Source organism: Schistocerca gregaria, chromosome 1, assembly GCF_023897955.1.
Source record: "Schistocerca gregaria isolate iqSchGreg1 chromosome 1, iqSchGreg1.2, whole genome shotgun sequence".
In the NCBI taxonomy this organism is placed as follows: Eukaryota; Metazoa; Arthropoda; class Insecta; order Orthoptera; family Acrididae; genus Schistocerca; species Schistocerca gregaria.
The window spans coordinates 738,342,125-738,359,003 of NC_064920.1; the positions used below are offsets into that span (position 1 = coordinate 738,342,125).

The following is a 16,879-nucleotide window of genomic DNA, read 5'->3' on the forward strand; positions in this document are numbered from 1 at the left end:
CGTAAACAGACTTAAAAATTTTCAAGAACCAATGTTAAGTGAAGAATCTAGAGATATTCATCATCCTTTTACATATCGCTTCCGTAAGGACAATAAAGTTAGACTAATTACAGCCCGCACAAACGCATTTCAGCAATTATCCTTTTCGCGCAACACACGGAACTGGAACAGTAAAAAAATCCTAATATGTGTTACAATGATAAGTACTCTCCGCCATGCACATTATAGTGGTTTACAGATACGTATGAAGACGAAATAAAATGCAGTAGTAGCTTCCTTATCACAACTATGCATGGGATCTCCTATAGTGGAACCTATCAGTCTGCAATTCCTTATGTACCCGATAACATTTAACATGTACGTCTGAAGCATGTAGTAAGTCTTACATGATAATGCGTCACAGATACTGAATATAATTTGCACATATAATGAACCACGCCTTCTTTACCGACAAAGGTTGCACATTAGTTTAAGGCATTGCAATCATCTTAGTAAGGAGTGTGATTCAAATCCCCGTCCAGTGATGCAGATCTAGAATTTCCATACTTTCCGTACTGTGGTCAAAGTGCGCCTTCTGAGTGATTCCCAAATCGTGTGTGCTTGACACGTGGAGCAGTGTATCTGTGATGCTGTGTAGACTCTGGGCTATTCACGTGCAACCGTCTCATGGGCGTACCTTGTGGAAATTTTTTTTCTTTTTACAGCTATTTATTTTGGCCCACCGTCAAGAAGCTAAGGTGGACTGCGGTTCCTTCCGTTTTGTACGAATTTTTGTACATTTCGAGGGAGCTATTTTGCAGTGAGTGCTTGTTTTTATTTTCTGAAATTAATTTACCGTCTAATTTAACTAAATGTCTTACGAACCAAAAACTGACAGTTGAGGAGATCGAATATTGGATAAATCTTCTACTCCGACTGTCTCTTATCAAAAGCGACAGGACTGTAATGTCTCGGAATTGCAGTGAGTGTTGCGCTCTACCGGCTGTTTGCTAGTGACATACCTACTTTACAATGCTAAATTTACAACCAGCACCCAGGTCAGACCCAGCCTCTTAAACGCTAGAGCTCTGGCTTCCTAGATGTATTTCCCTACATATGGTTTACAAGGCTAAATGGTGCTACTTCGTCATGCATACAGCTAGTACTAGTAACAATTTTAATGATTTATCTTTATAAAAAGAAGAAATTGTGCATAGAATTAGAGCATATTTAGAAACTATTCGTCTGATTTTACTGAAATACTGCTATATAACGTGAACCAGAAGTCCGCAGATTAAACTTCCAGTACAGATAGAAACTAGAAAAAATATCTAATAAACATAAGCTCTAAAACGCATACCTTAAGGACAATGGCCAATGGCCCATCTTCGCTACTGTGAGACAAATCCATTCTACTGAAAGCCCTTTGCTTTACACGTTTTGAGAAATATACATGGACAAAAACAAGAAAAATGCCCTAGTAAACATGGCATGTGAAGTGCATAGCTATGAGCACTTTTTCATCTTCGCTGCTGTGCGACACATCTTTTCCACTGGACAAGTGCTCATAGCTTTTAAGGTGTTATCCACATCATAACCCACGTTTACTGGACATTTTTATTATTTTTATCCGTACAATCAGCTCTGAGAGTTGGTCGGTGGAATTCTACACTCCCGGAAATTGAAATAAGAACACCGTGAATTCATTGTCCCAGGAAGGGGAAACTTTATTGACACATTCCTGGGGTCAGATTCGTCACATGATCACACTGACAGAACCACAGGCACATAGACACAAACAACAGAGCATGCACAATGTCGGCACTAGTACAGTGTATATCCACCTTTCGCAGCAATGCAGGCTGCTATTCTCCCATGGAGACGATCGTAGAGATGCTGGATGTAGTCCTGTGGAACGGCTTGCCATGCCATTTCCACCTGGCGCCTCAGTTGGACCAGCGTTCGTGCTGGACATGCAGACCGCGTGAGACGACGCTTCATCCAGTCCCAAACATGCTCAATGGGGGACAGATCCGGAGATCTTGCTGGCCAGGGTAGTTGACTTACACCTTCTAGAGCACATTGGGTGGCACGGGATACATGCGGACGTGCATTGTCCTGTTGGAACAGCAAGTTCCCTTGCCGATCTAGGAATGGTAGAACGATGGGTTCGATGACGGTTTGGATGTACCGTGCACTATTCAGTGTCCCCTCGACGATCACCAGAGGTGTACGGCCAGTGTAGGAGATCGCTCCTCACACCATGATGCCGGGTGTTGGCCCTGTGTGCCTCGGTCGTATGCAGTCCTGATTGTGGCGCTCACCTGCACGGCGCCAAACACGCATACGACCATCATTGGCACCAAGGCAGAAGCGACTCTTATCGCTGAAGACGACATGTCTCCATTCGTCCCTCCATTCACGCCTGTCGCGACACCACTGGAGGCGGGCTGCACGATGTTGGGGCGTGAGCGGAAGACGGCCTAACGGTGTGCGGGACCGTAGCCCGGCTTCATGGAGACGGTTGCGAATGGTCCTCGCCGATACCCCAGGAGCAACAGTGTCCCTAATTTGCTGGGAAGTGGCGGTGCGGTCCCCTGCGGCACTGCGTAGGATCCTACGGTCTTGGCGTGCATCCGTGCGTCGCTGCGGTCCGGTCCCAGGTCGACGGGAACGTGCACCTTCCGCCGACCACTGGCGACAACATCGATGTACTGTGGAGACCTCACGCCCCACGTGTTGAGCAATTCGGCGGTACGTCCACCCGGCCTCCCGCATGCCCACTATACGCCCTCGCTCAAAGTCCGTCAACTGCACATACGGTTCACGTCAACGCTGTCGCGGCATGCTACCAGTGTTAAAGACTACGATGGAGCTCCGTATGCCATGGCAAACTGGCTGACACTGACGGCGGCGGTGCACAAATGCTGCGCAGCTAGCGCCATTCGACGGCCAACTCCGCGGTTCCTGGTGTGTCCGCTGTGCCGTGCGTGTGATCATTGCTTGTACAGCCCTCTCGCAGTGTCCGGAGCAAGTATGGTGGGTCTGACACACTGGTGTCAATGTGTTCTTTTTTCCATTTCCAGGAGTGTAGTTTATCCAGAATGCTTGCCGAGCGTCCGCAAAGGCCCGTGCGTCTTACAGGGCTGCACTATCATCGAATACTCGGCGTAACGTGGCGATGCGATGAGTGCCACCTAATCTTCGAGAAAACGCACGCGCACTCTCAGCATTGCACTGACAACTACAGTGACATCATTACTCGTACAATATTGTGTTTGAGGTGTCATGAACCATTCTCTCTGACATTACAGAGATCTTGATGGCGACTGTATTTACTTCGCCCCACTTTCCATAACCCCTTAATACAGTGTATAGAACTGCAGCAGGTGGCAGTGGATGCCTGTCAGAGCTGTACACGACACGCTCTCAAACAACATCTTTCAGGTTCCAGTTGCTTCACTTAAAAGGGTTTCTCGCTGCGTAAGTTTGCATATTTTTTTGATATATCGGACGAAAGTCGTGCCTGTTTAAGAACTGAACCATGTTACAAATGATCTTCACAAGTTGCATCCCGGTGCTGCTGCAGCTCTTTTCCGAGGAAGAATACGCTCTTCCACGCTTAAACGCGCTCCGACAAGTATCCACACTCCGCAGTGTCAGACGGGATTTGCTAGTGAGCCTCATTCCATTTAGCTTCGGCATGTTTTTCCCATTTTCAATAAGTGTCGTCGAACAGGCGCGCAAAGCTATAGGTCTATTTCTCTGACGTCGGTCTGTTGTAGTTTGCAAATTTGTTTTATGCTCGAGTATTATAACGATTCCGGAGACCATAACTCTCCTCTGTAGGAATCAACATGGGTTCCAGAATCAACGATCGTGGGAAACCCAGCTTGCTCTTTCGTCCACGAGATCCAGAAAGAAGTAGATACCGGCGTCCAGGTTGATGCTGTGGTTCTTGACTTCTTGGAAGTTTTTCGTACATTTCCCCATTGCGACGTATTGACTGAGCATACAGAATATCAGAGTAGGTGTGTGACTGCATTGAAGAGTTTTTTGCAATCGGAACGTGTCACATCATTCTCAATGGAGAGACACTTTCAAACAACGAAAAAGTAACTTCGGACATAGCCCAAGGAGTTGTTGTAGGGCCATTACTTTACGCAATATATGTAAATGAGCCACTGGATACATTTGGAAGTTCCAAGAGGCTTTTTGCAGATGATGCTGTTCATTTTCATCATCATTTTCTTTGGGCCTTTGTCCCACTTCAACGTGGGGTCGGCCTTGTTACTATGGATTTGGCGATGTTAGAGGATGGCTGGATGCCCTTCCTGTCACTATCCAGTACCCCCCCCCCCCCCAGGATTGAATGAGTGTACCCCACCTGTCTGCGTTTTGTATAAGCCATGAAATAGTGCGAATGTGTTCAAATGTCTGCGAGTCGTGTAAGTGAGGCGGTACGTGGGGACCAGCTTGGTATTCACCTATTGGGATGTGGAAAACCACCTAAAAACCACATCTAGGCTGGCTGGGACACTGGTCCTCGTCGTAAATCCGCCGGGCGGATTCGATGCGGTGCCGGCGCGCCTACCAGAGTCCAGGGAGCAGCGCATTAGCGCTCTCGGCTAACCTGGCGAGTGTGGGGATGATGCTGTTCTGTCGCTAAAAATCTGTAGGGAAATGCAGAAAGACTTGCACAGGATCGACACTTGTTGCAGGGGTTGTCCCTTGATCCACAACGTAAACAAATGTAAAATATACTGCACATAAAAATGCAGAAAGACACGTTTTTGTATGATTACATGATTGCAGAACAATAGCTGGAAGCAGTCACATCCGAAAACATGTAGGAGTGATTTAAAGTGGAACGACGACCTAATACTACTCGCAGATGCCAGATTCACTGGAAATGTAGTCCACCTACAAAGCAGGTAGCTTGTAAAAACCTTGTTCGACCACCACTTGAATGCTGCTCCTCAGTCTGTCCGCACTAGCTGGGACTGGTAGATAACTTAATAAATTTAGAACAAAACCGCTGCTGTGAATGTTGGGAAAATTATTTCCTAGCCACACACAGATGATTGAATCAACCACTGGCTCTACGAAACATGCTCTATGTATGTGAACATGTGTGTAGATTACGGTAGGAAAGATTCTAAAGAACAAAGCAATAAGAAACAATCTATTTAAATTTCTATCTTGTACGCTATAGATCGAAATTAAAATATAACGTAATTTAATGTTGTACATTATGATTCAGTTCATATTGCTACTCAGTTGTACGCATGTAATTGTCTTGTTGTCTGTTGTAGAGCTCTGTTATATTTAAGTTGAAGAAATCAGCTTAAATTTTAGTTTGCTGTTAATTATTTTACAGACGGCATCCCTCCAGAGGAAGATCGGCATCTATATCGGGTTCCAGGGAGAGGCCCCGCTCATGCAACAATTTCTTCGTTCCTTCTTTTCTCCGTTCCATTTACACTTACCAACGTTTTGCTCATGAGTGATATGATGCAAAAATTTTAATCCTACGCTCCACTAGTTTGTAATAAATTTTAGAGTAATTCTGCCGCGATATAACAAAATATGCGGCATCTGTGCCGGGTTTACCGTATAGATAATGAGCTGACACGTAGTGGGAGACAATGGGGTAGAAGGAAGTGTGACCTCTCGTTCACCATTCTCTTATTGCTGTATGGGTAAACAGATGACATGAGATGTAAATATGTGGTTTTGTACTAAACAGACGCACTGCTACTGCTTATGACAGCTGCGGACACTGCTGTGGCTGGCTGGTACTCACCTTGATGAGACTGGCTGCGATGCTGGAGCAGGGGGAGACCACGGTCTTCAGGCAGCGGTCGTGCACTACGAAGTTGCACACTGAAACACAGAGGGCGCACTCTGTTAGCTACCTGCCGCAGCAGCGCGCGACTTAAATTCTAGGTATTCGCCATCAACACAGTCAGCCATCGCTAACTTTTGTCGTAGTTTCAGATCTCAGTATCCATTACGACTAGACAGAAACGATGAGGAGGAGCTTCAGTGCTTTGCTGAGCTTTACAAAAAAACTCTCCGAATACTGGGAAGTAAAAAATTAAATGCACAGCATGAAGCAGAAACAAAACATAACTAAAAGTAAAACACTATAGATCCGCAGTATTAACACTGTATGCATCTCATAATGATAACACTCCATACATGAACACTAAATTCACATATACTTGTGACAGCAAAGAGTGCACAATGGCTAATATAAGCAAACAATGCAGAGAGCAAGAAACATTTTAAAAACTAAGGAAAAAATCGAAATATTACAGAAATACGCATTCACGACCAAAATATCATACATAAACACCTCTTTGCTGCTATACATATGTTAACTGGTCAGAACTGAAACGGGCACAAAACGGTCTAATGCCCAGAAAATGTACAACCAAGACTAAACATTGCTTCAGCAGGGTCAAATCAGGCAAGATTCACAGATCACGCAGTGAGTGAAAACAACACCACTAAAAAAAAAAAAAAAAAAAAAAAAAAAAAAAAAAAAAAAAAAAAAAAAACAGAGCAATAAACAGAACAAACGACAACATAGTCACACTAAACCTACAAGAAAATTAGGAGCACGGTAAGACAACTGCAGGAAATAAGAATGATGTGACGTGACTGGATAAACGTTGGCAATAATTCATTTCTTATTTATTGGCTGAAAATACAGGGAAATGAAGCCACGCATACCGACTTCCGATCACTGCCAAATTGTTCATAATAACAATTCTCAGTACAGAAGTCTTGGAGTAACAAAGTTTGTAACTACAAAGAAAAATAGTAGGGTTCCCGGGTTCGATTCCCGGCGGAGTCAGGGATTTTCTCTGCCTCGCGATGACTGGGTGTTGTGTGATGTCCTTAGGTTAGTTACGTTTAAGTAGTACTAAGTTCTAGGGGACTGGCGACCATAGATGTTAAGTCCCATAGTGCTCAGAGCCATTTGAACATTTTGTTTTTTTGAAAAATTATCGTCACACATAAAAGTGTGTCATCAAGCTACGTTGCATTCAAGTGTACTGAAGTGTCATACAGCGACAAGTTTTAAAGAAATAAATGTAGGACGGTTAATATTCTAGAGTTTTAATGATTTTAATCATATTCATATATCAATGAAAACGGCGCTAATAACCGCACTGTTAGTCTGAAGCACATTGGAATAATCATCACCGTTTACGCTACTGTAACCTACTTATTAGCGTCGCTATTACAACTCCGCTGCTTTAAGAACAGGCCCAGATGACTGTCCCAATAGCTTGTAATCCGAAGAGAGCAAAGTAATACCTGTCCTTCAACAGCTCCTTGAGTCGCCATTAGAGCGAGATCAACAATGAACACTTTTAGATGTTGTCAGTAATGTGCAAATCTCCTTCACAGTATTAAGTCCATTGCATAATAAATTAAATGGGGCATCCAGAAAAAAGACGAAATGAAACTTCACGGGTTAAGAGGATACGCGATGTCATATCAGTGATTACAAAATCGAGTCAAATATACAAAGAACTTGGCGAAATGAACCAACTTATTAGCATGGTCTGGAAGCATGCATTGATTCGGTTGGGAACGGTGTCATAAAGCCTCTTGAGGCAAACTGACCCACAATTGTTGTACATGGTTCTTGGTATCATCGATGAACGGAGATGACGTTCAACTTGGTCCCAACAGACATTCTATCGGGGCAGATTGGGTGATTTACTGCTCACGGGAGGACATCAGCATCACGCATCCAGTTCATAGAGACACGTGCCAAATGTGGACGAGGGCTTTCTTACTGAAAATTGTGCCATGATACTGTCGCATGAGAGATAACACACGAGGACGCAGAATGTCCGTGACTTATCGTTGTGCTGCCAGAGATCCGCATCCACTACCATCTGTGGCCTGAAGTTATAACCGACGACTGCCCACGCCTTGATATTAGGAGTAACATCGCTTTGCCTACCCGGACTGCCACCATACTCACCAGCAGTGGCCATCTTCTGTAGTGAAGAACTACATAACGCGACATTCGTCATCAGTCCACGCTTCCTGATCACGGCACCACTCCAAACGCAACCGTCTGTGTGGCGGTGTTAACGGCAGCCTAGCTATGAGACGGCAACTCCCTAGTCCAGTTGCTGCTAGTGTATGACGAATGATGCCGTATTACATAGATTGCAAGCAATCGACTACTAATTCTTCGACGGCCAGAGCAAATGTGAAGGGGCTATGATGTGATTGGTGGACAATACGCCAATCCTCCCTTTTGGTGGTCAGACGTCGTCGACCGAAATCTTGACGACGAGTGTTCCTGTCCTTCAATAAGTTGTTCATAATGTGGGCCACAGTCATAATATATTTCTTTAAAGTCAGTACCGCCATTAGACTGTTGTTTACTTACAGCGTTACATTTACACTTCCACAATCATGATTTCGGCTTCAGAGTGCCATTATCAAGTGCTTTCTGAAAGCAGATTAGACAATAACACTAAAATACTTAACAAGTGATATAAACGTACAACAATCCATATTTGTGATGCTTACTTAAAAGTGTTATAAATTGCCTAATATGGTATACTGTCAAAATACACTATTAGACGCATTGTCTAAGAGTCGACATATCTGGCAGAGCTTACTGCCTTGATTCATTACTGATGTAACAACTACCACAGAAAATAAATTGCTTCCTTTTTTTTGTCATCAGTCTACTGACTGGTTGGATGCGGCCCGCCGCGAATTCCTTTCCTGTGTTAACCTCTTCATCTCAGAGTAGCACTTGCAACCTACGTCCTCAATTATTTGCTTGACGTATTCCAATCTCTGTCTTCCTCTACAGTTTTTGCCCTCTACAGCTCCCTCTAGTACCATGGAAGTCATTCCCTCATGTCTGAGCAGATGTCCTATCATCCTGTCCCTTCTCCTTATCAGTGTTTTCCACATATTCCTTTCCTCTCCGATTCTGCGTAGAACCTCCTCATTCCTTACCTTATCAGTCCACCTAATTTTCAACATTCGTCTATAGCACCACATCTCAAATGCTTCGACTCTCTTCTGTTCCGGTTTCCCCACAGTCCATGTTTCACGACCATACAATGCTGTACTCCAGACGTACATCCTCAGAAATTTATTCCTCAAATTAAGGCCGGTATTTGATATTAGTAGACTTCTCTTGGCCAGAAATGCCTTTTTTGCCATAGCGAGCCTGCTTTTGATGTCTTCCTTGCTCCGTCCGTCATTGGTTATTTTACTGCCTAGGTAGCAGAATTCCTTAACTTCACTGACTTCGTGACCATCAATCCTGATGTTAAGTTTCTCGCTGTTCTCATTTCTACTACTTCTCACTACCTTCGTCTTTCTCCGATTTACTCTCAAACCATACTGTGTACTCATTAGACTGTTCATTCCGTTCAGCAGATCATTTAATTCTTCTTCTCTTTCACTCAAGATAGAAATGTCATCAGCGAATCGTATCATTGATATCCTTTCACCTTGTATTTTAATTCCACTCCTGAACCTTTCTTTTATTTCCATCATTGCTTCCTCGATGTACAGATTGAAGAGTAGGGGCGAAAGGCTACAGCCTTGTCTTATACCCTTCTTAATACGAGCACTTCGTTCTTGATCGTCCACTCTTATTATTCCCTCTTGGTTGTTGTACATATTGTATATGACCCGTCTCTCCCTATAGCTTACCCCTACTTTTTTCAGTATCTCGAACAGCTTGCACCATTTTACATTGTCGAACGCTTTTTCCAGGTCGACAAATCCTATGAACGTGTCTTGATTTTTCTTTAGTCTTGCTTCCATTATTAGCCGTAACGTCAGAATTGCCTCTCTCGTGCCTTTACTTTTCCTAAAGCCAAACTGATCGTCACCTAGCGCATTCTCAATTTTCATTTCCATTCTTCTGTATATTATTCTCGTAAGCAGCTTCGATGCATGAGCTGTTAAGCTGATTGTGCGATAATTCTCGCACTTGTCAGCTCTTGCCGTCTTCGGAATTGTGTGGATGATGCTTTTCCGAAAGCCAGATGGTATGTCGCCAGACTCATATATTCTACACACCAACGTGAATAGTCGTTTTGTTGCTACTTCCCCTAATGATGTCAGAAATTCTGATGGAATGTTATCTATCCCTTCTGCCTTAGTTGACCGTAAGTCCTCCAAAGCTCTTTTAAATTCCGATTCTAATACTGGATCCCCTATCTCTTCTAAAACGACTCCTGTTTCTTCTTCTATCACATCACACAAATCTTCACCCTCATAGAGGCTTTCAATGTATTCTTTCCACCTATCTGCTCTCTCCTCTGCATTTAACAGTGGAATTCCCGTTGCACTCTTAATGTTACCACCGTTGCTTTTAATGTCACCAAAGGTTGTTTTGACTTTCCTGTATGCTGAGTCTGTGCTTCAGACAATCATATCCTTTTCGATGTCTTCACATTTTTCCTGCAGCCAATTCGTCTTAGCTTCCCTGCACTACCTCATTTATTTCATTCCGCAGCGACTTGTATTTCTGTATTCCTGATTTTCCCGGAACATGTTTGTACTTCCTCCTTTCATCAATCAACTGAAGTATTTCTTCTGTTACCCATGGTTTCTTCGCAGCTACCTTCTTTGTACCTATGTTTTCCTTCCCAACTTCTGTGATGGCCCTTTTTAGAGATGTCCATTCCCCTTCAACTGTACTGCCTACTGCGCTATTCCTTATTGCTGTATCTATAGAGTTAGAGAACTTCAAACGTATCTCGTCATTCCTTAGAACTTCCGTATCCCACTTCTTTGCGTATTGATTCTTCCTGATTAATGTCTTGAACTTCAACCTACTCTTCATCACTACTATATTGTGATCTGTGTCTATATCTGCTCCTGGGTACGCCTTACAATCCAATATCTGATTCCGGAATATCTGTCTGATCATGATGTAATCTATTTGAAATCTTCCCGTATCTCCAGGTCTTTTCCAAGTATACCTCCTCCTCTTGTGATTCTTGAACAGGGTATTCGCTATTACTAGCTGAAACTTGTTACAGAACTCAATTAGTCTTCCTCCTCTTTCATTCCTTGTCCCACGCCCATATTCTCGTGTAACCTTTTCTTCTACTCCTTCCCCTACATCTGCATTCCAGTCGCCCATGACTATTAGATTTTCGTCCCCCTTTACATACTGCATTACCCTTTCAATATCCTCATACACTTTCTCTATCAGTTCATCTTCAGCTTGCGACGTCGGTATGTATACCTGAACTATCGTTGTCGGTGTTGGTCTGCTGTCGATTCTGATTAGAACAACCCGGTCACTGAACTGTTCACAGTAACACACCCTCTGCCCTACCTTCCTATTCATAACGAATCCTACATCTGTTATACCATTTTCTGATGCTGTTGATATTACCCGATACTCATCTGACCAGAAATCCTTGTCTTCCTTCCACTTCACTTCACTGACCTCTACTATATCTAGATTGAGCCTTTGCATTTCCCGTTTCAGATTTTCTAGTTTCCCTACCACGTTCAAGCTTCTGACATTCCACGCCCCGACTCGTAGAACGTTATTTTTCGTTGATTATTCAATATTTTTCTCATGGTAACCTCCCCCTTGGCAGTCCCCTCCCGGAGATGCGAATGGGGGACTATTCCGGAATCTTTTGCCAATGGAGAGATCATCATGACACTTCTTCAACTACAGGCCACATGTCCTTTAGGGGCAATTTCCCACCCCTAGGACAAGAGAGTGCCCTAAACCTCTATCCGCTCCTCCGCCCTCTTTGACAAGGCCGTTGGCAGAATGAGGCTGACTTCTTATGCCGGAAGTCTTCGGCCGCCAATGCTGATTATTTATCAAAATTTAGGCAGTGGCGGGAATCGAACCCGGGACAGAAGACGTTTTGATTATGAATCAAAGACGCTACCCCCTTTTTTTTTTTAATCTCATTTTGTTCGCTATTGTTCGTTGCATCTGCTCGGGCCGGACGTCGTAAGACATCCGTTTAAGTTCGTTGTTGATCGATTAGCTCAGTTTTTTTTATTACAGAGGTATGCTAACCCTCTGACCGAACACGCTGAGCTACCGTGCCGGCTACCCCTAGACCCCGGGTACTTGCTCCTAGCCTTTCCTATCCTATTGGACACTGAGTTCAAAGACTCACCTGCTTGTAACAGGAATTTCTTTGACCAAGACAATTTGACACTTAGCCAACTGTTATTCAGTCAAGATGGTGTACTCAGTAATGAAACAAGGCAGTAAGCTCTGCCAGATACGTCGACTCTTAGACAATGTGTCTAATAGTGTATTTTAATACGACAGTATGCCTTCTTCGGCAATTTACAGCACTTGTAAGTAAGCATTACAAACATAGATTGTTATACGGTTATAGCACTTGTTATGTGTTTTACTGTTATTGTCTAATCTACTTTCAGAAGACACTTGATAATGGCACTCTGAAGCCGAAATCATGATTATGTAAGTGTAAATGTAACACTGTAAGTAAACAACAGTCTAATGGCGGTACTGATTTTAAAGAAATATTCCTGCCCTCTCGTTCGCACGCAGCCCAGCATCGGTGATCACTCAACCTCTGCCGCTGTTCACGCCCCTTATATCCCGCATCAGGCTTGGTAACAACACTAAACACTTAGTCGGCCGTTCTATCTGTCACAGAGAATCCCAACTCTAATTATTTACAGACTCACCGATGGCGTATACGTGTACGAACATACATTAACATCTGACCACATCTCGTTGGAGCTTGCCTTTTTGGTCTGATCAGCCAGAGCATTATGACCAGTGCCCGCCGCCACGTTGGATGCCGCCTGGTGGCGTTTCGGGCACGTGACGCATAACAAACGTATGTAAGCGGAGCAGACGCGGGCAGCGGATCACGCTACCGAAGATATTGGCTGCAAATGGGGAAGTCCGTTGAAATAAGCGACTTTAACAAAGGGCAGATTATTATTACTCGCGGCCTGTAAACGAGTATCTCGAAAACGGCGAAGCTGGTCGGATTTTCACGTGCTACTGTTGTGAGCGTCTGCAGAAAGAGGAAGAAGGATATGGAAAGTACCACTCACTGGACCCTATAATTGTGCACCGTGGACAGTTCTCGGGTGCGCTTGAAACTGAATTAAGTCTCAAGTTACCTCGGGAAACGTTTGTGCACGCTATTGTACATTCATAAAAAGTGTGTGCAGATACTTAATGAACTTTCATGGTGATCGATCAGTGATGATTAGAATACGGGATCTTTGATTAACACATTACTTTCAACTGGCTTTGAAGCGATTTGTTATAATAACAATCCAGTTGCCTGATTTCGTGATTGAGAGCAATAAAAATCAGGTGGCATGCTTTTATTTTGAGACTTGGATTGTAGCGGTGTTGAGATATTCCCACTTACCAATCCATTATTCACTGTTTATTTCTCGCATACTTGCATCTACGGTCGGCGTGGAAGAAAGTCAATGGGATAAACGTAGACTTCCGCGTCCGTTGTCACAGCCAATAAAATTCTTCAGTGTTTGAGGCCGCATTGTCGTCTGTAAACTTTCGACGTTTCGGCGATTGTTGCAAGGCGCGTTCCTGAGGGTGCATTGCTACTGCTCACTGCAGTTAGCAATACACCCTGTGGAACGCGCCTGTTCTCTGTGAGCAGTTAGCAATACACCTTGAGGAACGCGCCTTGCAACAATCGCCGAAACGTCGAAATTTTACAGATGACAATGCGGCCTCAAACCCTGAAGAATTTTATCGACAAAGTCGATGGAACATCGAGACAATTTTAGAAGACACTGTGGCGATGCAATGGCGAGAGTTCAAAACTTGTGCCGGACCGGGACTGGAACTCAGATGCGCCGCTCCTGTAGAACTTTTGCCTTAACCGGTTCGGCCATCCGGACACGCTTTGCGTCAAACCGAAATTCCCAACTACCCGCTCGCCGCACTGCGACGACCCCTGACCATTAAACCCCTGATTCCCGTAAGATTCCTCGAGCTCAAAACTCTCCTCTGCAGTACTCTTCCTTATGTTGTTCATATAATCTTCCTTATGTTGTTCATATGACAGGAGCTGTTTCGATCAGTTAAAAATTTTAAATGCGTTTAGTCCATTACTATGTTATGCACTTTCTGCTTTCTTCTATGATTTCTGTTTTGGCGTGTCCTTCACGTGGACGATCTCCAAGAAAAACGTGGCGATGTTGAAAATGGGAGCGTACTCATATCGAATTTTCACCCACTTTGAATGAATTTTGCCAGCCGGTGTTGCCAAGCGGTTCTATGCGCTACAGTTTGGAACCGCGCGACCACTACGGTCGCAGATTCGAATCCTGCCTCGGGCATGGATGTGTGTGATGTCCTTAGGTTAGTTAGGTTTAAGTAGTTCTACGTTCCAGGGGACTGATGACCTTAGAAGCTAAGTCCTATAGTGCTCAGAGCCATTTGAACTATTTTTTTGAGTGAATTTTCTTTGGCGATAAACCACCGCCAACAAAACATTTTATGGTGACTTGATATTGAGTGCTTTCCACGTCAAAATTGTTATGCTCTGTGTAATCATTTCGTCGTTGTTTGTAATTTGTAGTCCAGAGGTGTACGAGTTGAAACGACCCCAGTAACCACTCATACATGAATCGCAAAGCGTACGCGTCTTCGCAGAGGTGGCAGTGTTTTTAGTCGCGGCCAGATGGGCGCGCTGTGCGTGGCGCCGCAGCTTGGAGAAGCGCCGGCTGAGGCGGCGCCGTCGCTCGGTCGCTGCTGACGTCACCGCGGCCTGGGACTGGCAGCGCGCGCACGGCCGGGCCACAGCACCGCGGCTTAAAACAAGAGCGGACGCTCTCCAGCATACATTTGTGCTGAGGGTACAGCGTACCGATATTATCCATTTTCTGTCGCATTAGCTGAAAGACCGAGGGAATATGATTGTCTCTATGCCTATACAGGCGATACAATTATATTCGTCTTATTCCAAAGCCAGCCGTGGTGGCCCAGCGGTTCTAGGCGCTTCAGTCCGGAACTGCGCTGCTGCTACGGTCGCAGGTTCGAAAACTGCCTCGGGCGTGAATGTGTGTGTTGTCCTTAGGTTAGTTAGGTTTAAGTGGTTCTAAGAATAGGGGACTGATGACCTCAGATGTTAAGTCCCATAGTGCTCAGAGCCATCTGAACCATCTTATTTTATTCTAATTATCCCAACGTGAAATGAATGTTAGTGGCAGCGTAGTGGTCCACAGATTTCCCTCAATTTACTCAACATGACTTTAGGAGAAGTACGTCGTCCCTCCTCCAAGAATTCCAATTTAAGTTCCCTGAACATCGTTGCTATATTTTCGTGTAGGCTAAAACGGTCTTACGATCCTAGGCGCGATCCTATGAATTCGTTCGGTGTTTGCTGTCATGCCTACTTAAGAACGACTCTAAATACTAGAAAAATATCCTAGGATTAGACGCACTGGCATCTGGTATCCGATTTCCTTGAGAGATTCGTTGCATTTGCCAGAACCCTTCTAACCAATCTAATTCTTTCATTGTCCGTTCCCTGTAGCTGAGTGGTAGCCGGCACGGTAGCTCAGCGTGTTCGCCCAGAGACCTGGCGTGTCTCTGTAATAAAAAAAAACTGATTGAAAAGATCAACAACGAACTTAAATTGATGTCATGTGACCTCCGCTTCGACCAAATACAACGAACGAAATTAAAAAAAAATAAAAAAATAAAAATAAAAGTGGTCAGCGCGACAGAATGCCAATCCTAAGGGCCCGGGTTCGATTCCCGACTGGGTCGGAGATATTCTCCGCTCAGGGACTGGGTGTTGTGTTGTCCTAGTCATCATCATTTCATCCACATCGAAGCGCAAGTCGCCGAAGTAGCGTCAAATCGAAAGACTTGCACCCGGCGAATGGTCTACTCGAAGAGAGACCCTAGTCACACGAAATTTACATTTATCTTTATTCTTTCATTCAGTTTCATTAATACTGATTTTACGTGATGGTCCCATTTAAAAGACAGTGGTGTGCAAAACTTACGGGCGAAAGCGACTTTCGCATGATGTGTCACTGCCAAATAACATAGCTCGATGAAAGTTCAACCATGCACAGTAAAAACTGCTACAGAAGGTAAATGAAAGAAATACGGAATAATTACAATAAAGTCACCGTGATTTATGATGTCAGTTGGACATTACATACAGCGGGAGATTGTTCTTAATTGGATGTGTGATCAAGACAGGCGTCAATGCATGCTCCCATGCTAGCTAGCCACAAGACTGGTAAAGATTTCTTGTGGTAGGGCGTTCCATCCACTACCAGCGCGGTTGACGAATGTTTGATGGTCGTTAGTGCTGGTCGGGGAAACGGGGAGTCCAGTCTACTCACCGAATATCCTCTCGTTCCAAGAGCCCTCCCACGTGCGGTATCCACAAAAATGAAGCCAGGGCCGAATGCACCCCTGAAAACAAGCATATGCGGAAGGCGTACAGTGTCACAATAACGCTGATCGGTGACTGTAGCGTTCTAAAAGATTTGGAGTTCAGTACCTTCATGCAAGATTATACTTCCCCACACATCAACACCTGACGACTAAACCCATCATTTTCGATAATGTTCTGGGTGCATTACGTATACCCACTCCTCGCCATATCAGGGTACATCCAACATTGCCGTCCGTGGTGACCCCACACCCTATTGCGAACCATGTATCGCCTTCTGTAATGTCCAGGCTACCACCGTGAAACGCGATGACTTCAGTGTAATTATTGTCTTTGAATAAAAGTGACATTCCTGTTCGTCTCAATGTGGATTTCTTTCATTTAACGTCTGTGACATACTGTAGCAGTTCTTTCGATGTATGATGTTCCATTTAGGTATGTTTCTTGGTAGTGACACA

General features: G+C 44.3%; 1 protein-coding gene across 8 annotated transcripts in view; it reads right to left on the reverse strand.

Annotated features, from left to right (window-relative positions):
- The window catches only part of LOC126267225 (diacylglycerol kinase theta), a 662,574-nt gene that overhangs the window by 456,813 nt on the left and 188,882 nt on the right, over positions 1–16,879 (reverse strand). For all 8 annotated transcript variants that reach the window (XM_049972276.1, XM_049972256.1, XM_049972247.1 and 5 more), the window contains exon 2: positions 5,786–5,865. In XM_049972276.1, coding sequence (XP_049828233.1) covers positions 5,786–5,865 — 80 coding nt within the window. The remainder of the gene's footprint in view (positions 1–5,785; positions 5,866–16,879) is intronic.